Source organism: Belonocnema kinseyi, chromosome 4 (assembly GCF_010883055.1).
Source record: "Belonocnema kinseyi isolate 2016_QV_RU_SX_M_011 chromosome 4, B_treatae_v1, whole genome shotgun sequence".
NCBI classification, from domain to species: Eukaryota; Metazoa; Arthropoda; class Insecta; order Hymenoptera; family Cynipidae; genus Belonocnema; species Belonocnema kinseyi.
Genome location: NC_046660.1, coordinates 37030926 through 37055255, shown reverse-complemented (window position 1 = coordinate 37055255; position 24330 = coordinate 37030926). Strand labels below are relative to the sequence as shown.

The window sequence follows — 24330 nt, the reverse complement described above, 5'->3', positions numbered from 1 at the left end:
TCACGTTTTGAGACCCCCTGAATCCGAAAAACAAGTTTTTACGAATGTGTCTGCCTGTATGCCCGTCTGTATGTCTGTGAACACGATAACTTTTGAAAAAATTAAGCTATCAGATTGCCATTTGGTACACTCGTTTAGTGTCCTAAACTAAAGGTCAAGTTCGTTAGCCAGTCATTTTGGATCAAAACGAAAAAAGTGGGCACATTTTGAATATTTTTGAGACCACTTTTTTCAAAATTCAAAAATTCTCTGTACGGTTATTCATAGTATTCAAAAATTCGGACAATTTATCCTAATGACTTTTTTCAAAAAATCAAAAATGACCAGAGTTATAGCATTTAAAAATTTCCAAAAACACGCAAATGGATATTTTATGCCAAATGACGAGCGATATGAAAAATAGTCAAGAGAAGAAAAATGTTGCTTTTTGAATGCCCTACGAAATTATCTAAACAACTTTTTGAATTTTCTTGAAAAATGAAAATTTTTAATTTTGACAGCATACAAAATAATGAAAGATCCAAAAATGACATTTTTCGACCAAACTGTGCAAAATACGGTAAAATATAAAAACACAAAAATTGTGCATTTGAAAAAGATCTACAAATTTGTTATTAACTACTTTTTGATAGGATGCGTAGTTTTGGCTTTTATCATGAAAAATGTTATTAAAAGTACAAAAAACATGCCCGCTGCGTGAGCACTTTCTTACCACGACTTTTGTCTTTTAATTTCTTTTTCGTCTCGTGTGTGGGGTTTCAAAAAATTTAACTTCTCATGTTTTTGATGCTATTTTTTTATGATATAAACTAAACACAGAACTATCAAAAAAATATTCGTGATAAATAAATAATTTTTAAATTCTCATCAGAGAAGGTATTAGATTTGTATAAAATTTGACTTCCCTAGTTTTTTTCAAAAGGTCCACGTTTTGAGACCGTTTTGGTTGAACTATTTTTTTGAAAACTTATCATTTTCGATATAAAACTTATTTCTTTTGGCTGACAATTAATCTTTCTTGGTTGAAAATTTTACTGTCTTCTAAACAATTCATTTTTTAGCATTAAAATTAAACTATTCGTTTACAAATTTAACTTTTTGCTTCAAAATTAACTTTTTATTGTGAATCAATCATGTTAATCAAAACTTGTCTTTTTGGGTTGAAAATTCGACTATTTTAATAGTAAATGCACCTGTTTGGCTAAGAATTAACTTTTGTTTTTTTCCATTCATATTTTCGGGTTGAAAATGAGATTTTATTGAATTCTATTGAAATGCAACTTATTTTTATTTGAAGTTATATAAATCTGTGCATTTTGGTATCTAATAGAATTTATTTCCCTATTTTCGTGCAAAGTGACCCTATTTCTTCAGCTTTGTGGCTACCCTGTATTCAGCTTGGAACGAATTTGTAAAACTCTAGAGAGTCTATGGATGAATAAGCTTTTAGGTAAAAGAGGTGTTTTTTTGGATAGTGGAGTTTAGATCTGTGAGTGATGGTTGGAGAATTTTCTCGTTTCGTCATCGAGTGGCTGCTTTTCATATGTGCCTGGATATTGAGGGAGGTAGAAAAAAATCTTGGTTCCCTGGTGCGATTTCAAATCCTTTTGCACACCGCATTATCGTCTCGGTTTATAAAATTCACTGCACGTAGGCGACACAAGCGGCGGTCGTGGGTGTGAATGTACCCTGAGGGTGGTAGTCTCCTGATTTCTCGCTTTTACAGGAGTACGAAGTCGTCGAGCGTGAAGAACAGTAAAAGACCGCGAACTTTTCGCCCGTTGACCTCACCTACACATCACTCGTATAATTAACTAATTTTATTATCCCATAATTACTCTACCCGTATTTAATTTTGCTTTAAGAAACTTATTTATTCACGCTCATGCATCCAGAGCAAATCCCAACGATTTTTTATTTATTTAATGTGGCTATTATAATATATACTTTTGATTTGGCCTAAGATTCTAAATAAATAGCTGTGTCAGCTCTTGTTAGATGAATAGGGGGTAATTTTTGACTCTAAAAATACCTAAGTACCCAAGTTCCGATATAAGAACACCCGCTTTACGATATTCCTAGAATTTATGTTCTCGGTAGTTTCTAGATGAGGGGAGCCGCAGGGCCGAGAGAGAGGTGGTGCTCAGTCAAGCGTGACAAACAGTAGTATCACCGCGTTAGTTGCATTAAGTTCTGGCATGCATCCAAATTAAACAGAAATGGTTCACGCGGCCCATTGAGAGAGGCTTAGGTTAGGGCGTTAAAATAAATTGGCCTTTTAATATATTATTCTACACTGAAAATAAAGGGATCCGTATTTCATAGTTTAGCTGAAAATCATTTATCTTAGGAATTACGAGATTTTTAAGTTAAACTTCCAATTATCAAAATTTGTCGAAAATTGATGGATTTTTTTTGGATATCTATTTTTGTAAAATGACAGGGAAATCTCTGAAACGTATTAGGTATTTCCACTTCAACCACCAGCTAACCAAAAAGATAAATTTTTAACCAACGCAAAATTTAAAAACACAGGCCCACAAAAAAAAGTTGTCTGCACGAGACAAGTGACTTAGGCTACCCTTATGGATTTTGAGCCGCTGAATCCGAATATGGCATCAGAATTTGTCCTACATGTTTCAGTTTTCCCCTAGATGCAAAATGTAGGAAAATGCCTAGGTTTTTCTTCGCCACGCAGGCCATACAAAAAATTTGTCTGCACGAGACAAGTGACTAGGTTACGCTTAAGAATTTTGAGCCGCTGAATCCAAATCTGGAATCAGAATTTCTCGTATACGGGGCCATACAAAAAATTTGTCTGCAAGAAACAAGTGACTAGGATATCCTTATGGATTTTGAGCCGCTGAATCCAAATATGGCCTCATAATTTCTTCTACACGTCTCAATTATCCCCTAGATGCAAAAAGTAGAAAAAAGTTGAGGGATTTCTGGTCGCACAGGCCATACAAAAAATTTGTCTGCAAGAGACAAGTGACTAGGATATCCTTATGGATTTTGAGCCGCTGAATCCAAATATGGCCTCATAATTTCTTCTACACGTCTCAATTATCCCCTAGATGCAAAAAGTAGGAAAAAGTTTAGGGATTTCTGGTCACACAGGCATACAAAAAATTTTTCTGCACGAGACAATTGACTAGGCTACCCTTTATGGATTTTCAGTCCTTCTAGGGAAAGCTGAAAGGTGTACAAGAAGTTCTGAGGCCAGATTTGGGTTAAGCGGCTCAAAATCCATAAGGTTAGCCTAGTCACTTGTTTCGCGCAGATAACTTTTTTGTGAGCCTGTGTAATTAATATTCAAACCAAAAGATTTTAATTTAAACAATGAACGGTTAAATTCGTCCAAAAAATACGACTTTTCGAAAAGTTGCATTTCTATATAAAAAGATTAAAATTTCTATCGAAAAAAATAGATTTTCTACCCAGAAAGATTAATTCTCAACAACAAACTTCACTTCGTTGACTGTTGAGGGGAAAAGAAAGGACCAAATGCATGGGATTCGGTCGACTTTTGCACTATTTTGCTGTTAACTTCGTAAAAACTAGTTTTGTCTATATAAGTTTAGTTGAAAAATAGTTTTTATCTTTAATTAATATTTAATAAAATAATAACATATATTATTAATTACGAAGATATTACAGAAACAAAGTTTTGTTCCATGTATTAGGTCCATTGCATTCCTCGGGACCCGTTCATTTTTCGGAACGGATTAAATTCAAGAAAGGTAAAATTTCAGAATAGGTTATAATACATCATGGTAAAACTTAGGAATACCAAAAATTCGGAAAAAAGAATAAATCAGAAATCCGAAACTCTGAATAGTATTTATTTGGAAACCAAAGAAGCGGAATGGGTGAAAATTCGTTAACGTTAAAATTAGGAGGGTGAACAATTAGGAATAAGTAAATATATGGAGAGGAAAAATTCGGAAAGTAGAAAAATCCGGAACAGTAAATAAATGTTGCTATTAGCAGGTCTATAATTTTTTATTCATGGTAGCATACAAATATTTATCACAGTAAATTTGAATATCATATAATAAATTTATGTTATCCGTCATTTTAAATTTTTCACGAAATAATAATTATTTTTCATCATTATATAATTTAAAAACAATTTTCAACGTACAACATAAACTGTGATAAACATTTGTTTGATACCATAAATAAGAAATTATACACCTGCTAGTAGGTATATTAATCAACAATTCCGAATTTTTCTACTTTCCGAATTTTTCCTCTCCGTATATTTACATATTCCTAATTTTTCACCCTCCTAATTTTAACGCTTCTGAATTTTTACCCATTCCGCTTCTTTGGTTTCCTAAGAAATACCTTTCAGAGTTTTGGAATTCCGATTTATTGCTCTTTCCGACTTTTTGCTATTCCTAGGTTTTACCACTATGTATTATAACCCATTCTGAAACTTTACCTTTCTTAATTCTTACCGTTCCGAAAAATGAACGGGTCCCCATTCCTCGCAGCTTACACCGAAGTGAAGTTAGCTGATGGTTGTAGTGAAAATACCTAATTGAATGATCCAAAGAAAATAAAAAAGTGGAAAACTTCTAAATTTTTCGGCACATTTTTGGCAAAGATAATGAGTTATGGTCTTCAAACAAATACTTTCATAAAAAAAAATGACCATAGGTAGTTTATTTCAATTTCTTGTAATTTCAATGGCATGCATTGATTTTATTTGTATCAGCGTGCAATATCACTTTGTATATGTACAATTTTCGTGAATATAAAATTAACAATTATAGCCCGCATTATGAATGGTTTGAATAATTATTTTCGAGTTTTATCCTAAAAAAAAGCCCAATATATATTTCATAATTTTTTTATTTATGACTTCTAAACCAAATTATCTAACATTTTGAAACTTTACTAAATTGTGCTTTTATGCAAGTATTTTACTAGTATAATTTTAAAAAATTAGTATGCAAAGAAAAAGTGGAAAATGGCTAGGACTAAAGTAGTAAATATTTTGGCAACCCTTATATTTTTAATGTTAGGAAATAAAAATCCAGATACATACACGCGTGCTTTCCTGCTTGCAATGTTATAAATTACTGTTAGATTTTTCTCTTTTACATATTTCTACTGTTAGAAATTTTTGTAGGAATTTTTAAAAACGCGCTACTCAACTTTTATACAGAAGCCGTTTTTAAATTGTCCTAAACAAGAACAGAAATCTCAGCAACGGTAACTGCACAAAACTTTATTCACATGTAACTTCGCTCACATATAGTCTTACTATAATTTATATTGTTAAGACAAATATATACTGCAAATTTGCATAGAAATTAATGGACCTACGGAACGACTTAAAGTTACAGATATAACCCATCTGTACTCTATAGCTAAGAGGGCGTCATTTGGTGTAAACAGCGGACTCGCCATTCAATTGAAATCTGGATAAATTATTAATTTACGCAGCTGCTGCTAGTCGTTTGTGGTCCTGATATACTTGTTTAGAAGTTCATTTACGAAGCAGATGCTCGCAATAGTATCTTGTAACAATTTTATTGCAAAGATAATTCGCTCATCAATCGAGCTTCTAGGTCGTTGCCTTTACTCGCGATTTCAACACTTTTTTCAGTTTCTTCTTCTCGGGTAAATTGCGAACCCTTTTCACGCTTGAGATCATTCAATATCGAAAAAAATAGGTTTACAGCGTCGTTATATTTCAACACAACCCTTTGCAGTGCATTGCCGCCCATGACCAGAACCACCATGCTTTGTTCGCTTCGAACGTGAACAAGAAGCGAAGAGAGTGCGCAGTTAACAACTGCGCACTCCCTTTGGTCACGATAACTTATATTTCTGTTACCAATTAGGAATTTCAGGAAACTATTTGTAATTTTCAGGTACCGTTTCTGAATTTTAATAAAAATTTAGTAAATTTACTATAAATTGAAACAGTGTAGTTATAATTTAAAACAATGCAGCAAGTATTATTTATCGATGCATGAAACTGATAATTTTGTTCGATAGGTGCTAGATTGTGAAACGATTCGATTTCTCATCGAGCGATTATTCCACCTCTGGTATCAGTGAAGAACCGCCAAAGTTAATAACTTCGGTCACGGAATGAAATCATCCTCACACTTCGAGCGTCACAAAAGTGTTAGAGCATATTGGTATTGCAAAACGACGGGCGGATAGGTGGTGAGTGACACTTTTCACCGGTGCTTACGATCGTTCGTTCGTTAACGTGACTTCCGGTCTGCACTGGCCAATTGCTTCCCAGAGAGAAAAAAGATCTCTGGTGCATTTGATGCCATAGAAAAAGGAAAAACTGTATTATACAAAGGCTCTAGTTAGAGAGGAAGAGAGAATCAATTAAAATTAATCAAGGGGACAGTCTATCCTCCTAATCGACGTTTTATCTATTGAACCTGAAATTGTTTCCAGTTTGTTCTTGAAAATTACGTATAAAGTAGGTCAAAAATAATTCTATATTACACATGCGTGAATACATTTTATTCTTATGCCTGAAGCTGAAAAGGGGAAGTTTAGGTTCGCTTCACAGGGATGAAAGATACACCTACATCCACTCATTTATTATATAAAATATGTTAATCATGCATAATGTACTATTTCACGAGTTTGAATATTGAGCATTAGAGGATATTAGGCCTTGGATTCACGCCACCATTGACACTTTTTGACGCTTCTTTTAACGAATGCAACTTTTTTTTGCTACTATTTTTAAAATAAATTACACTAATTGCTTCTATTTTCTTGAATTGCTTGCTAATAAAACTATTCTTGACTTTGCCCCTAAATATATTTTGTACCTTTTTGGCTAGATTGTCTAAAATAATGTAAATGTTACCTCAAAAATAAATATTTTAAAACATTTTAAGATTCTGAAGATCTCGAAATATTTCAAGGAGTTTCCAAAATTTCAACATATTCCAAGGGGTTTCGAAGGATATTCGAATTAATTTTATTGAGTTCGAAATCTTTTATTAGAGTGTTTTAAAATATTTCAAAGGATTTCAGAGAATTTGAAAGATTTCAAAGGATTTGAAATGATTTCAAGAAGTTTCATTTGATTTCAGAAGATTTCCAAATTTGTAAGATATCTCAAGATATTTTACAACTTTCAATGAATTTGAAAGATACAATGGTATTCTACTAAATTTCAAGAGATTTTAAAAACTTCAAAGTATTTTATCGAAATTCAAAGAATTGTTGAAGAACTTTAGGGAGTAATTGAAATGGAATTTTCTAGGGAATTGTGGAGATTTCATGGTATTTTATGGGTTCTTAGAGGATTTGAAAAAATAAACTATTTTGAAACATTCCGGGAAATTTCATGAGACTTCAAAAAACTCCATAGAATTATAGAAAATTTCAAGAGATTAATAAATTTCTAAGTAGTTTTCTATGATTTTGTGAGCTTCTAGAATTTCTGAAAGATTTTCAAGATTTCAATAAATGTATGCGGTTATTACAAAATTTCGAAGAATTTTACAATACTTGAAGGATTTATAGGGCTTCAAATAAGAAGAGAGATTCTAAAAAAGGTGGGGTTTTCCAGGACCTCTTTTTTTTTTACTTCAACTTTTGAAAACATGATAAAAATATTTGATGGAAAAACCAAATTTTTTTTGTGTTTACAATAATTCTGCAAATTTTCTGCTAAATATATAAGTGTGGGTTTTTTGAGAAAATCAGCTTTTAATATTTTCACAAAAACCGTCGCCATTTTTTATTTGTATTCATTTTTTTTTAAATTTTCCGGCTGATTTCGAAAGGCGACGATAAGCTGTTTCAGTACCAGAATAAAAATGATGATTTTATGAATTAAGTCAAAAGTTATAGAGTTTTAAAGAAAAAATGTCTTTTGTGTTTTAACAAAGACGCACTACATATATCACGCAAATACTACATATATCGTCATCGAAAAATTCTGCGACTTCAGGTGTAGAAACTGTTTGTACATGGGTTCAATGTCATCATTTTTGAAGAAATGTTGAAAGACAGTACAAATTCCAAGTTGTTTTATGGGATTTTACTTTATCTTTGCGTTATTGCTAGGGATTTCACGAGGTTTGAAGAACTTTATTAATTTTAAGGGATTTTAAAGAATTTTAAAGAGTTTTCAGTACTTCGAAAGAATCATAAGTGTTTTCAAATTCATGAACTTTCGAACGAAATTTCAAGAAATTAAATTATGATTTTAATGTTATTTAATTATTTAATTAATCGATGGTTCTAATATATTTAAGAATATCTAGAATCTGAAGTAAATATTATTCATTATAAAATCGCGAAACTGTATACATGTATCCAGTCGATTGTTTTAGAAAATGCCAAATATTTAAATGGTCCCGTAATATGAAAAATTATACTTGAAAAAAACTTGAGATTCCCGAAAACAAATCCTAGAATTAAGGAAGTTTGTTCTAAGATGTGAGTAGACATCCTGATACATGCATTTTCAAGATATTGAGAACATAAAATGATAGTATGTGTTCAGATTCAAATTTTTCAAACATTTTAATATTCAGATGTTTTACATTTTGTTTCCGTAAATTGTGTTTGTGCTACTGAAACCCAGTAAAATTGACACGATTTTGATAGAGTTGCTGATCCCAGGGGAACTGTATTCTACATGATATACAAGATACCTAGTAAAGTTCTATTCAAATGCATGTGATATGTATAAAAACAGCCATTGTGGGAGTATTTCGTTTCTGGAGTACTTTAAAAGTTTTACCATATATATCTCCAATAAATGTGCACTTGCATTCACCTCTCTTGGGTATTTAACTTCATAAAACTGAATATATTTACATCTTTTAAAAGTGCGATATTTAGTTTAAAAGTTTCAGCAATAATAATTATTTTAATTTTTAAACACTGCAGGGGAGACCACTCTACAGTTGATAATGATCATACAATGGACAATCATTAATTACAAGCACAGATATAAGTCAAATAATCAATTTTTATTATAATATATTAACAGGTATCGCGTCTTAAGTATTAATTACATTAATATTTTTAAATAATGAATATCTACTGTAGATTAGTCTCCCCTATGAAATTCTTATTGTCAATTCTAGTTATTTTGTGAATTAATTATCGGAAGTGTGGATTATATATCTACAATGTGAGGAATTTGTTAGGGTTATTCAGCCATATAATTGGACATCGTAAATTTTGAAATTCCCCGTCAATTTGTGTTTGACGTAACTTGGAGAGACCGCGAAACCCTTCGTATACATTCCAGTTAATGTTCGCAGTCAATCTACGAAATAGCGGAAGTCCACTGAAGACCACAAACACAAATAAACCGGAAGGAGTTTCGAGAGGAAACTGCGTTGCTCAAATTATTGTGTGGTCTCTGAACAAAGGACCATGAACTTTATATGTGGCATACTTTTTTATCTTTACAATCTCGAAGTCAGTGACCCGACAATGGCAAAAAATCAAGAATTTAAGATTAGACGAAAGTAGCAAGTATCACTTTGTCGTTAAATTTGAAAAGTCCCTTAAAAAATAGAGAATTTTTACACAATTTCCCTCGTTTTTTTCCAAAGCTTACTTATTTTTTAAAATCTTAAACAAAAATGAAATATAGTAGAAATGTTAGAATTGGAAAATTTTAGATTCTTTTTGATCATTTTCAAAATTAATTTTTAACACAGTACTTCAACTGTTAACAAAGTATGGTTTGAATTTTCAATAAAAACATGAAATCTCAACCAAACAATGAGAGAGTGGAATTTTTACCCAAAAAAATTTTAATTTCTACGGAAAGTGAGGAATTTTCAACAACAAAAAATTGAATTTTTAACAAAATAGTGCGCCTTTGAATAAAGTTGAATTTTCATTAAAAAAGGAATTCTGAATGAAAAATGTAATGATTGATACTCAAAGCAGACCAATTTTTTAATTTAAACAAAGAACAGTTAAATTCTTTTAAAAAATACGAATTTCCAACAAAGCAGACACATTTTCTACCAAAAAATAAGAATTTTCAAGCAAAGAGTTAGATTTTTAACAAAAATTATGAATCTTCAACTAAAAAAATAATTGTAGAATTTTTAACGGAAGAGTTTAATTTCCAACGAAAAAAAGATAAATTCTTATCGAAAAATGTAATGTTTGATATTTTAACTAAAAATATATATTAATTAAAAATTAAAAACATTTAAATTCATCCAAAAAAGACAAATTTACAATTATATACATAACTGAATTGTCTACAAAAAAAGATAATTGTAATTCATTAAGTTATATTTTCAACTAAAAAGATTTAATTTTAATTAAAAATGAAAAAAAATATCAACCAAATTGTTTATTTTTCAATCTAAAAAGACGAATTTCCTGCAAAACAGATGAATTTTCAACAACAAAAAATCATTTCCCACTAAATAGTAGAGTTTTCTACCAAAAGATAAATATTTAATCAACGAAAAATTTAATATTCAAACCAAAAACGGTTTTTAATGTGAACAATGAACGGTTAAATTCGGCAAAAAATACGACTTTTCGAAAAAATAGTTGATTTTCCAATCCAGTTGTTGCATTTTTAACAGAAAAAGATGAAATTTCTATCAAAAGAGATGAATTTTCTAACCAAAAAGACAAATATTTAACAAAGTAGTTGAATTTTTAACAACAAAAAAAAAACTTTTTCAACCAAGAAGATACATTTTCCAAACAAAAGAAGAATTTTCAAGCAGAGTTGAATTTTCAACAAAAATGATTAATCTTCAACCACAAAAATGAATTTTAAACAAAATAGGATTTTAGTTTTAAACTAAAACATTTAAATTAATCTAAAAAAGGCGAAATTTCAATCCAGTATGTGAAGCGTCGACCAAAACAGATTAACTTTCAATCAATTAGTTGCATTTCCAACTTGAAATATTAAAATTTTTATCGAAAAAAAATGAATTTTCTACCTAGAAAGATTAATTCTCAACAACAAACGTACTAATTCAGATTAATTGGCAAACAAACATTTGCATTTATAACCAATAAAATTAAGATCCTACCAAAAGAGATGAATTTTCAAACCAAAACACAAATTTCCACAAAACTATTATCTTCATAATTTTTTATTTTCATGAATAATGATTTTTTAAATTTCCGTTTTTAATACTCTAATTTTTTGTTTAAGGCAGTATTCTACTTTGAACGCTTGAAAAAAAAGCTATTTTTGTGATTTTTTTTTGGTAGTACAATTAAATATATTAATGTAGTGCTTATAGAGCATAATAAATACACTTTTTAAATCTATTAAAAAAATTTTTTTTTATTAATTTTATACACTTTTCACGCTCGAAAACTGCAGCTAAAGTCAACTCCTCGACATGTAGGAAGGTGTGCGGTGTTAATAAAATGTCGATAGCGATTGATCGGAAACAGAACAATCCGATAGTTTTAGATTCAGTATAACTGCAGCAACCCATGGAACTATAATTTTTAATATACATGAGGAAATAACAAAATGGCGGAATAAAACAAAAAAACAAAAAAAATCGTCATTTTTTTCGCTGTTTTTGGCCAAAAAAATGTAGTTTAAATGAAAATTTTTGTATAATTTTAGTTTCATGGGTTGATATAAGTGTAAAAAATATTTACTCAAAATTTCATAAGAATCGGTTTAGTAGTTTTTGAGATTTCGTTAACACGGGGTGTCAAAATGTTGTTTTGAGAAAACCGCGATGAAAGTCCGGCGCGCGCCTTATTAGATCGCTCTCGTAGGTAGATATGTTCCAAGGATAAAAATGTATAGTTATAGAATGCTCGGATCGTCTTAAAATTTTAGTATGATATGCTTACATACATATACTTTCAAAAAATGTAAAAAATTTTTTTTTTAAAGTTCCGAAGTAGAATACTGCCTTTAAATTTCATTAAAAAATGTTATAAATAGCTGATAGCTTTTTACTGAGAAAAATACATTAGAAACTAATTTAACAGTCCCAGGAAATAAAAACAAAATAGAAAAGTGAGGTTTTATAAATAGTTACTATTTTTCTTTTAATTATTTCTTTCTAGCTTTCTTATCAAAAAACCTGCACCAATTCCGGATTCTCTACTGAAAAGAATATACTAGAAGAAAATTGATAAGGTTGATAAATGAAAATCGCTCTACTGTTAAAAATACATTGAAAAAATTGAAACATGATCTTTTAAAATTTTTTCTGATTTGTTTTGGTAGTAGAATTTGTGAAGTGATCAATAGGTTTTTCGAAGTTTGCAAAAGTGAACAATCTTAAAACATAACAGTGACTCTAAACTTGCTAAAGAAGAGGCGCTACTGTAAGAGGGTAATTTCGTTCAATATTCACGAGATCCCATACAATGTAAACAGTTTTTAATCATAAATGAGATCCCCTTTTAATCACATTTTTTTCCTAAAAAATTCCTTTCATATCAAAAATCAAACTGCTGAACTGATGTGATCACTGTCACAAGCTTTCTAAAGTTTCTTTGATTACAAAAAGATATTTCGATACGAAATAGTAATTTTTATGGAACCTTTCCTTTATTGAATGAGTTTTTAAAAGTTTTAATTTACAGTTGAACCCTGTTTTTTCCTTTCGCTTTTTCAGTGTGAAAATAACCACGACATAAGTTTAGTTAGATGATTTGAAAAACTCCAAGCGTGGTGAAATTGCCTTTCGCTGGTTCTGACCAGTCATTGTCGTTATCTGAAAGGCTGAAAGGGATAGTATTTAAGTAATCTCGGCAGGAAATGTCTTGCAGCCAGCAGTCTTTCAATTACCCCACATAAACTTAGAGTCTTTCTTGGGTTCAGTGATTTAATTAAAGCTACTCCGATTTTTAGTTTGGAATAGAGATGAGAAATCTGATTAATCAGGAAGATATTCTTTCAGACTTTGCTGTCTTTTCCGTATTTCCCCATTTCCCGTTTAAAAGAATTCCTCTTTTTTCTCTGTTTTCAAGAATATTTCTCTTTTTCCCCCTTTTCTCGTTTTCTTGTTTAAATACGAGCTGAATTAATAAAACCTAATAAGAAACTAGTCCAGCTGTTTTTGGATAATTTTTTTTTAATTCAAAGTACTACTATTGTATTTTCATTTTAGAGTTTATCTCTTTTAGTTAAAAATTCTACCATTTAGTTGAATCTTTAATTATTTCGTTGAAAATGAATTTTTATTGGTTGAAGATTCAACTGCAATCAACTCCCGATATAAGACCAGTTTCGGACATGGCCTTGGTCTCGATCCTAAATCTGGGTAATGCAAAAGTAAGCGGGCAGGGTCGCATGGATGATTTATGAACGATTTTGACGCATAGCGCAACCTGATGCAACCAACGCGCTGAGATTGCGTCTTAGATTTGTTTGTCAAGCTTCAGTGAGCACATTTTCCCTTTCGATCCCGCGACTCCTCTCATCAAGAAGCTGCGGAGGCCATCAGTTCTAGGAATATTGTAAATAGAAAGGGTCTTATATCGAGAATTGAGTGTATTTTGTTGAAAATTCGTATTTTTGGTTGAAAATTCGTTTTTTATTTGAAAATTCAACTAATCCATTTTTGATTAAATATTAATCGTTTTTAGTTGAAAATTGAGGCATTTTCCTTAAATTTCGTTTATTCTTTTTAATTGTTCGTTTTCAGGAAAAATTGAATTAATTGGTTAAAAATGAAAATTTGCTTGATGAATGTTCATATTTTGGATGTAAAACTTTGACATTGTGGCTAGAAAATTCCATTATTTTGGTAGAATATTCTGCTATTGACCTTTTGCTTGAAAATGTATCCCTTTTTATGTAAAAATCATTTGTTTGAAAATACGACCTTTTAGTTGAAAATTCATCTTTTCAGGTTGAAAATTTAACTGTATGGTTAAAAATTCAACTATTTGGTAGAAAATTCGCCTCTTTTGTTTGAAAGTTAAACTATTTGGTTCTAAAGGCAACTGTTTGGCTAAAAATATATATTTCTTCAAATTAGATCGTTTGATTTAAAAATACATCTTTCTTGGATCAAAATTCCACTACTGGATTAAAAAGTCCACTATTTTGTTGAAAGTTTAATGTTTTTTTTAATTTACCTATTTTTTTTCATTGAAGATTCAACAGTATCTTTAAAATTCGTTTTTTGTTCAAAAGTAATTTTTGAACTAACAATTTTACTAATTTGTACTCTTCGTTTGAAATTTCCTGTGTGTTGTCGGAAATTTATCTTTTGGAGGAAAATTAATCTTCTTGGTTGAAGCTTTATCATTTTTAGTTTTAAAATTCAACTTTTTGGTTAACTTTTATTATTTTGTGGGAAGTAAATTTGTTTATAGTTTAACAATTTTGATAGCCATCTTTTGCGTGTCGAAAATTTCACTGTTTTAATCAAGATTCGTACTTTTGTATTGAAAAGTCATCTTTTATGTTGAAGAAGTCATCTTTCTTCGTTAAAAATTAAGTTCTTAATTTAAAATTTATCTGTTTTCTGAAACATTCGATTTTCAGCTTGTAAACTTAACTCTTTCGTTGAAAATCTATCTCTTTTTCTAGAAAATTACTCTTTTTTTTCATTTGAAAATTCAAGTTTTTCTTAAAAATTAAATATATTTTGACTTGAAATCCAAAGCTTTTCATACCGTCAAACGGAGTAATTTCGGACATGTGAGGTAAATTCGGGCACCCCTTAATACCTTAAATTGATAAGATAAATTACTCAAAACTGTTCTAAGAATCTGGAGTGAGTTCAAGTCTTAACTGATTTTATATTGTGGTTAAAACTACCCACCTTAAGTATTAAAAAATTGAATTTAGGATTGTCTGAATTTAACCCACAGGTACAAAATTACTCCACACAACCGAAATTACTTCGTTTGAAGGTATTTATTTCAGTATAGTACTTGTACGTTAATTTTATTTTTAAAAATCTATTCCCCTATTTTCGTAAACAATCATCCGATTCCCCGCGTGTTTTGAGATCATTTTGGGCTATAGTCTGGTTCTTTTCAAACACGTTCATCCTCATGAAGACATTCCTAGTATTCCTATGTTTTGTCATAAACATATCTTATGCTTTGTTTTCACAAAATGCATTTCTTCCTTATTCAGAACTAAATATAAGTAATTACATTTGAAAATGAACAAATTTTAATTTTTCGTATATTGTTCTTCTTTTTGCAGCTCGTCGACTGAACGAATATATACGCTACTACGAAACTCTTTCCTATCCCACCCACGAGGTTCATCGAAATCACTTGAGAGCCAAAAGATCAGTTACCCGTGACAACGCAGTGACTGTAAAGTTCCGTTCTCACGGAAGAGAATTTCGCCTTCGTCTGAAGCGAGACTTAAGTACATTTAGTGATAATCTAGTGATAGAAGGTCCGTCCGGGAAAGAGGAGGATCTCGACACCTCGCATATCTACCAGGGACACCTTGTTGGTAAGTTTTCAAATTTTATATTTAGAATTAGAGCACTAAAATCAAATCTGGAATTTGTCTGGACTTTTGGCCAGGGGAGAGAAAAACTTCAGAAAACCATCTCCCGAATCCAGCCGGTTTTTTTTTTCAATAGCTGAGTTGTGTATCCCGCTCAACATGAGTTGAAACAAACTGAATACACAACCCGGTCATACGTCGCAGCTGGTCACCCATCCGAGTGCTGTCCGTGCTTGAAATGGTTTGACACCTGGACTTTTTCCGTGTCGATATCTAACTGGCAGCTAATGCCATCGATTCCGTATTCTTATAATCTTTTAATATTCTCATATTTGAAATGCGGTAAAGAATGTTAAAGTATACATTTTTTTGTGATATTCAGCTTACAAATGATAAAAATTATTAGTTCAGAATGTCGACATTCACAAAGATTTAGAAGATTTCACCAAGATTCAAAGAGTTCACAAATGCGTTGTCTATCAGGTTTCAAAGTTTAAAAGATTTTTTTAAATTTTACAGAGATTCTAAGGATTTTAAATATTTCACAAAGATTTCAATGTTTTCACAAATCTCGAAGATTTTACGAAGATTCAAAAGATTTCACAAAGGCGTTGTACATTAGATTTGAAAGATTCAATATATTTTTTAAGATTTCAATGATTTTGAGGATTTCAAATGATTTCAGAAATATTTTTAAACGTTCATGAGATTTCAAAGATTTAAAAAATTTCACAAAGATTTGAAAAAGGCGTTATAAATCAGGTTTTAAAGATTCCAAAGGTTTTTAAAGGATTTCAAAGATTTTATATAATTTTAGAAAGATTTGAAGGATTTCACAAAAATTTCAAGGACAAAAGAAGACTTCTAAAAGATTTTAAAGATCTCGCAAATATTTCACAAATGCGCTGTATATCAAATTAAAAAAATTCCAAAGCTTTTTGAACATTTCGCAAAGGTTTAAAGATTTCAAATATTTCACAAAGATTCAGAAGATTTCATGAAGGCGTTGTATATCAGGATTTAAAAATTCCAAAGATCTTTGAAGATTTCAAGGGTTTTAAAGGTTTCACAATGATTTAAAAGATTTTACCAAGATATCAAAAGGTTTCAAAAGATTTTGGGGATTTGAAAAATTTCATAAAGATTTCAAAGTTCTCACAGATATTACAAGATTAACATTTTGAAGACCTTTTTGAAAACCTAATTTCATTAGATTAAAAAAGTTCCAAACATGTTTTAAGATTTTTAAAGATTTCAAACGGTAGGTAATTAATGAGTCATTCATTTTGAAATATTTAAAATATGTACATGAAATCTTTGGAATCTTTAAAATCTGATGTACAATCAGATTTTAACGATTCCAAAGATTTCATGTACATATGTTTAATATTTCAAAATTAATTACCTAAAATTTGTCAGTGACTTGCAAATTTTATTATGAAGCTCAGTATCATCAGTGGGGTCAAGGGATAAATAATGTAAATAAAAAATAAATGCAACAGTAATATTATTTTTTGCGAACTAAAAATGCAATGACTAATTTTTTTCACATGTATACATAGTAAAAGGTTAGTTCATCATTTGATTAAAAAATAAAAAGGAAATCTAGAAAAACTTGAATTATTGACCTAGAAAAACGGGAAGCGACCTTGAATTTTGTTTCAAAGAATCGTTGGTCAGCTTGTATGGTCAAAAACCAGCATTTATGCTTTAGGAGGGACTTCTGTGCGGTCCACTACTAAGTGACATGGACTAGAGAATACAGTGAACCCTAGATATAGGGTCCCTAATATAGTTCTTCCGAGAATTGTTTTCTATGAAACGGCACTCTATCTGGGTAATTCCCCACCTCCTCCAGCCCCAAAACCGACCTAGTTTTAAGAGCTTCACTGTATTTATTTGAATACTGTACGCCGTTGCGTAAACGCCTAACCACGTACGCGTCGCTTTTTATGATGGCGGAGAGTACCGAACAAAGAGTGCATTAAATTTGGTCAAAAATCTTGACAATAGTTATGATACGGAAAGTGTATGGTGATGACTCTATGAGTGATACTCCAATTAAAAAGTGGTCGCCTTAAGTGTAATGTGACCCTCGCTCTGGCAGGCCCACAGTGGTACCAAACACCTAGAAAAGTAGAATCAGTGCAAGTTTTTGGACATCTTCGTTTGACAGGGAGAGAGATAGATGAAGATCTCGGGATTACAAAAACGGTTGTTTTGGAAATATTGAGTCAGGGAAACAGCCTGATTTGTTAAAAAGTTGCGACTGGGTCCTTCACCACGACAACACACATTTTCATTAATTGCAGATTATTCAACAATTTCTGGTGAAATAAGGCCTTACACTTCTTCGACAGCCGCCATACAGTCCTGACTTGGCATTCGGTGTTTTCTGGCTGTTTCCCAAATTGAAGTATCCATTAAAAGGAAAACGATTTCAAGATATAGAGGAAGAAATAAAACAGAATTCGACGTAACAGCTGTTAGCTATGCCGACAGGTGACTTAGGAGTACTACCGAAAGTGGGAGGATCGCTGAAAGAAGACTGTGTCTTTCAAAGAGGAGTACTTTAAAGGGCATATCATCGTCAATGGCCAGAATTAATTCTTACTTCTGATTTTTAATCTATCTAAGCACGTTACATAGACTGCCAAGCGAGAACTTTCAACTCGCAAGCTTGCGACTGGAATTTCAGGGCTTGATTCTTGTTGCAGGCATTGTTTGCCAAATTTTTTCATTCAATTTTTTTGAATTGTAATTTACTGTTAAATTGATTAAAATTTGTTTTTTAGCCTTTATCACTACCGAAGCCAATATTTCAAGGATAAGTCAGTGCCACTCATCTTTGGAAAATTCTATTTCCTCATGCTTTTTTTCAATAAAAAATATGTCTCATTACCCTAATTTTAGTATATAAATATTATAATAATTATAGAAAATGTCTTATTCTTTTCATACTATTTTTAAAAGTTTTATTTTTATCTCGAATGAAAATAATAATAACCAAAACATGAATGTTCAATTGAATAAAGGAAAATAAGAATTTTCTATAAAAAGACTTTTCTTAAAGTATGTGCTAAAGGCTGAAAAACCCAATTTTATCATGAAATATGAATATTTTCGCTTGATTTAATTAAATTTACTATTCAATTGTAATTTTTTAAAAATTCGTCATCAATAATCGATCCCGGACTTTCCGTTCGCAAACTCAGACCGCCACCGCCTGATCTAACCGGGAGTTGAAAAACACTCGCATGGCAGTTCATGTCACATGAAAGCATTTTTTAAAAGCGTTTTTCTCGAGAGTTACTGAAAAGCGCATCGTAACATATAACAAGTTCAGTCACCTATTACTGTGAAGAGTATGAGTCCAAACAAAATTCCGCAGGGTGTGAATTCCCCTTGTGACTCTTAAGAGCATTCAATTCAAGTATAGAATAGGGCGTAGGGTGAAATACCAATTTCAGAAAATGAAAGAGACCCTGGGGTCCTATTTTTTTACCTGGAAAGTAACTGCATAAAACTTGCCCACGATCCAAACAAAATCCAAATAAAAATGACGGAAAAAGGTAAAAATATATGTGTCTGATGTTTTTTTTAAATCACTCACCCTTTATAATTTTAGATACCAGTGGACTTCATGAAAAAAATACATTACTACTTCAAATAATTAATTGGCTAGCTTTGGTTTATTATTCCAAATTTCACAAAAATTAATTTTAAGAAAATATTAAATTAAAATTTTTTTTCAATCCTTGGCGCAACATTTGTTTTACAAATAATTACGAAAAAGGAGAAATATCTTTACAGGAAAATATAAATAAATACAATAAATTTCAATAAAGATGAGAAGAACTTAGAACTTTTGTCCATTACTTGGACTAATTTAGTACCATTTTGTGTTTTTTTGTATATTAATGTATACTATTGTATTTTATTATAGCTTAATAATGTTAGAAAAAAATTTACAAGAATTTATAGTGTGTGAATCAAAATATTTGTTTTATTTTCGACCTAGGATGATGAGTATTTAAATGAAATAATCTCGATAAAGTTGAAAAGCTTAGTTTAACTGAAATCTCGGGAACTCAAACTTTTTTATATTTTTTTAGAGATTATGGCGTAATATTCTATACTATAAACGTGTAGGGTTTCTATGATAAAAAAAACAATAGTAAAATAAATAAATAGAAAAATTTTGTAACCCAATTTATTATTTCTGGCCATTTTTCATGTAATTCATGTATTTATTCTTATTTTGCTGTAAAGATTGTGCTAAATTTTCGCAAACATTTTTAACAAAATTTCCACCAGAGACTGAAAAAATATGTCACTGAAGTTCGCAACGTTTATAAGCAAAAATATAAATTTATCAAAAATTACTCGAATAAATTTTTTGTTTTTCATTCATCGTAAAAATAATTTAATAGCTGATTTTAAATAGCTAATATTTTATATTCGGTACAAATTCTAAAATTCCACTAAACGCTCGATTCTTGGATTTTAATTAATTAACTTGCTTTATTATATATCAGGCAATATTAAACGTACCAAATATAAACGGAAAAAATAATAACTTTCCTCTACACATTCGGTTTAAAATTTTCTTCTAATTACTTGTATGTTCCACAACAAAAAAAGTTCAATTCTATTATGATTATGAGAAGACTGTGCTCCGAAAAAATTATAACAATTTATTTATTTGTTTTATTTTATAAATGTTATAATTATTTTAAATTATAAATTATCTCAATATTTCTCACAGAAGGCTGCGTTTTATCCACCCACGCACTGTTTGGTACATTTAAAAGAGCGTGGGGGGATAAAACACCGTCTTCCGATAATGATATTGAAATTAAACTTTTCTTGCTGTTGCCTGGAATTAAAAACAATTAATAAGGGAAAGAACACCGGAGACTTAAGCATTTCGAAGAAATTTATAATTTTTTCAGGATTTTTGTGTATATTTCAAAAGTGCGTGGTTGGATAAAAAATAAAAATAATTCATGAAAGAAAATCCGAGTATCGAGTGTCTAATAAAAATTTAGAATGTTTTACAAATATTAAGTATAGACTATTTTATTAAAATAATAAATATGACGTTATAATGAGAATACCGTCAAAAATTACATACCACATTATTTCTACGATAATTGAACACTAAAAAATTGATTTTAGTGATATAAAATAATTTTATTGTTTCGTTTATAAAGGTTGCGAAATTCAGTGACATGAAATAATATTACTTTTTTTTCGTTTATAAACGTTGCAAAATTTAGCGACATTCAAGAATAATACTAAATATGTTGGTTTTAAACATTATTTTTGCAACATTTTTGTTAACAAACAAAAACTGCCAAATAGGGGTTTTAAGTACAAAAACCTGATATATATATATATATATTTAATAGTGTTTTCCGGCCTATTTTGGCAGCATTCCTCAGAAAATTTTGTTTGATCCTTCCAAAATTCTATATCCCTAAATATTTGAAAGCACCTTAATTTTTTTGAATAATGATTTTTTTTAATTACATTGGAACTTGGATTTACTCAGTCCGGGTTTACGTCGTACCGAGAATGCCTCGGCGGTTTCGTGATGAGAAGAGCTGTAGGGCCGCAAGATAGGTAGTGGTCAGCCAAGCGTGACAAATAGCATGAGGGCCGCACTATCAGCCCTTTAGTTGCATCAGGTTGCGTCATGTCTCCAAAATCAAACCGAAATTATGTAAGCGGCCCAGTCTGTTCACGTTTGAATTTTCTGGATTTACTTTGAAGGCAACTGCTGGTCATGCCCGACACCGTACCTAAATCCAAGTTTCAGTGTATAAGCAGTTGATTAAGAAAACTAGGCAAGAACAGAAAAATTAAAATCAAATCATAAATTATCGAAAATATTGCAATTGAAATTCCAAAGTTTAAAGTCTTGAAAGTTTGCAACCAGTACCTAAAGTTTTTAGACTCATGCAATTTTACTGTGGGCTAAAATTAACTCCAGATGGACTTGCATTATGCAAGAAATATTCGAAGTTTATAATAGCCTTTGGTACGGTTGAAACTACTTTTGTGAAACTAGAATAGGGTAGAATAGGGTTGTTTCACGATTTTAGGTAAAATAATTTTTTAATACATAAGTTTAATCCGAACCGAAGATGCATTATAATTTTTTTTTCTGTTGAGTCGTTCAATAGAAAAAAATTATTAAAAATTGAAGGCGGTAAGACACTTATTCAAATTGGTGTCACGTGGGTGTCACGTGACTCAGAAGTTCTCATAATTATTTATCATGAAAACCATGAAAACTAACGAAACTTATGATGAAGAGGTTACGCCACAGCCTGTTGCCAATTCTGACTATTGTGATTTGATAGCTTTGTTTGTTAAGGTTTATGTGATGAAAAAAAAGTTATCCTGTTTTAATATTTCGATTAAGAGTCAGTATTATGTCGAAGGAATACATTAAGTACAATTATTAACACATTTTAAAATCCTACATATTTACGAATTGTTCAGTAAACATGACTCCATATAAGCACTTTTTCAATGAATTCTTTATACATACCATAAATATATCTATTTTCGGTAGATTTGTGATATTGGCTTTTACGAAACCCTCTTTTGACATTTTTTTAAGCAATATTTCGCGACTTCTATTTTTGATGTACACATAACCAAAACAAAACATCGGCACAGAAAACGATATTTGAGAATTATGAGCTGTGATTGGTGGAAAATCCGACGTCAAAGGGGCTCTCCAATCGACATCGCGATAGAAAATTCATATTTCAACATTAAATTAAAAATAGTAAACAATATGTAAAAATATTTAATGGACGTTTTCAAAATTAGAATTTTATATACTATAAGATCCATTTATTGGAAAAATGATATCTGACTTTGGAAACAACCCTATTGTTCTCATCATAATTCTCATTCAGCTTATTATTTCTATTTGATATTTTCGTTAAAAAAAATGAAATAAATTATTACGTTTGTTTCCGAATCTGGGTTTTGGATAAAATTATGAATTATATTCGTTCAGGAAAAATCGAATTTCAATTAACGCAGGCATGTCATGAACATCGAGTGGCCTTCGCTGAATAACATCTGATTGATAATTGATAGGAAACTTGGTTGATGAAGATATAATTCTGGTAGCTTTGAACATTCTAAAAATCAATAACCAGACAGGCCGGAAATATATTCATTCGAGATGAAACTTTTAATTTAAATTTTTTAATTAATCTCTTGACTCTTTATAGGTTCTTGGCTACTGAGAACAAATTAATTATATTATTGATATATTGAAAATATAGATTGTCAAGTGTATATTTTTAATTACATGGTGAAGTTGAATGTGGATTATTCGTTGACTTTTTAATTCTCTTAAATACTAAATTAATTCCAACAAAAACGTTACACTCATTCCCCTATTCCCCTCTTCCATTTTTTAAAAGAATTCCTCTCTATTCCCTGTTTTCAAAAAACTTCACCTTTGGTAGAAAAGTCATTTTTCTTGATCGAAAATTCATCTTTCTTTTGTAGTAAATGACCTCTTTTGTTGAAAATTCAACACTCTTTTCAAAATTTCATCCCTTGGGCTTTAAAATTTCACCATTTTTTAAAAATTCAATTGTTTTTAGTTGAAGTAGAGGTTGAAGTTTAATCTTTTTTCTCTGGAAATTCGACCATTTGGTTGAAAAGTCTACAATTTTGTTAAACATTCGTCTTTTTTGCATAAAAAACTCGATCTTTTGGATTTAAAATTCAACTTTCTTGGTAGAAAAGACATATTTCTTGATTAAAAATTTCTTCATCTTTCATTGTTGAAAGTCAGCTGATTTGTTAAAATTGTTGTTGTAAATTCTTCGCTTTTGCTTGAAACTTCAATTTCTGGTAAATCTGTCTATTTTGGTAGACACTCATGTTTTGTTGAAAATGAAATTCGACATAAAATCTTAGGAATTTAAAGCTTTTTATACTGAATTATATATTGTACCTACATTAGTTTTATTTGGAAAAACTTATTCCCCTATTTTTGTGAAAAATCACCCTATTTCCCCTGTTTTGAGATCATTTTGGGATGTGAAGTCAGTCCGTATACAAAATTAATCTTCTTTTTCCAAACTCAGATTACGAATCCTTCATTTGTCAATTTTCAGGAGATCCTGGCAGTCACGTTTTTGGAAGCATTAGTGATGGCGTTTTCCATGGCAAAATAGTGTCACCCCAGGATGGAGCCTGGTTTGTGGAAAAAGCACACTATTATTTTCCTCCACATCAAATCAACGAGACGTTGCACTCTGTGATATATCATGAAAACGATGTCGGCGACCCCTACGCTGACGTTCGAACAGGTGAGATATTCTGCAATATTTTCGGTTTGATTTATTCATCTTCCCAAGACAGAAACTTTATATATTTAGAAGCAGTGTTTGACAGTAAAGCGCTACTCGGATCGTTACATTATTTTAGTAACGATAGAGCGTTTGTTAAACATTTTATGATCCTACAGTGCCGATTTATGAAGTTTACAAAAAATATGTTTATTCCTTTTATAAAAAAAAAACTTTGTCCATATTAGGAATACTACAGTACTGTATTGGACATGTATGTTCGTGTCTTGGAGAATCGTCAAATGGACTGTTTAAGAACCTTCTATGACCTCATATTACGAGGGTAGTTCAATAAGTCATTAGAATGAAGTATAAAAACAATTTTTTTCGGGTAAATTTTTTTTTATTGTAAGGGTTGTTTTAACATCTCTTGGATGTACTAAAAGTCCTAAATGTTCTATTAAATGATTAGAATTTTTTCTTAAATTTGTATGAATCCTGTGACATACAAACTTTTTTTTAATTTTCTAGATTATTTCTTGACGTAGATTAAATATTCAAAATATATATTTT

General features: G+C 30.5%; 1 protein-coding gene across 2 annotated transcripts in view; it reads left to right on the top strand.

Moving 5' to 3' along the window:
• LOC117171749 (disintegrin and metalloproteinase domain-containing protein 10) overlaps positions 1-24330 on the top strand; it is a 184946-nt gene that overhangs the window by 108478 nt on the left and 52138 nt on the right. For both annotated transcript variants that reach the window (XM_033359345.1, XM_033359344.1), the window contains exons 2-3: positions 15164-15424; positions 23584-23778. In XM_033359345.1, the coding sequence (XP_033215236.1) occupies positions 15164-15424; positions 23584-23778 (456 nt within the window). The remainder of the gene's footprint in view (positions 1-15163; positions 15425-23583; positions 23779-24330) is intronic.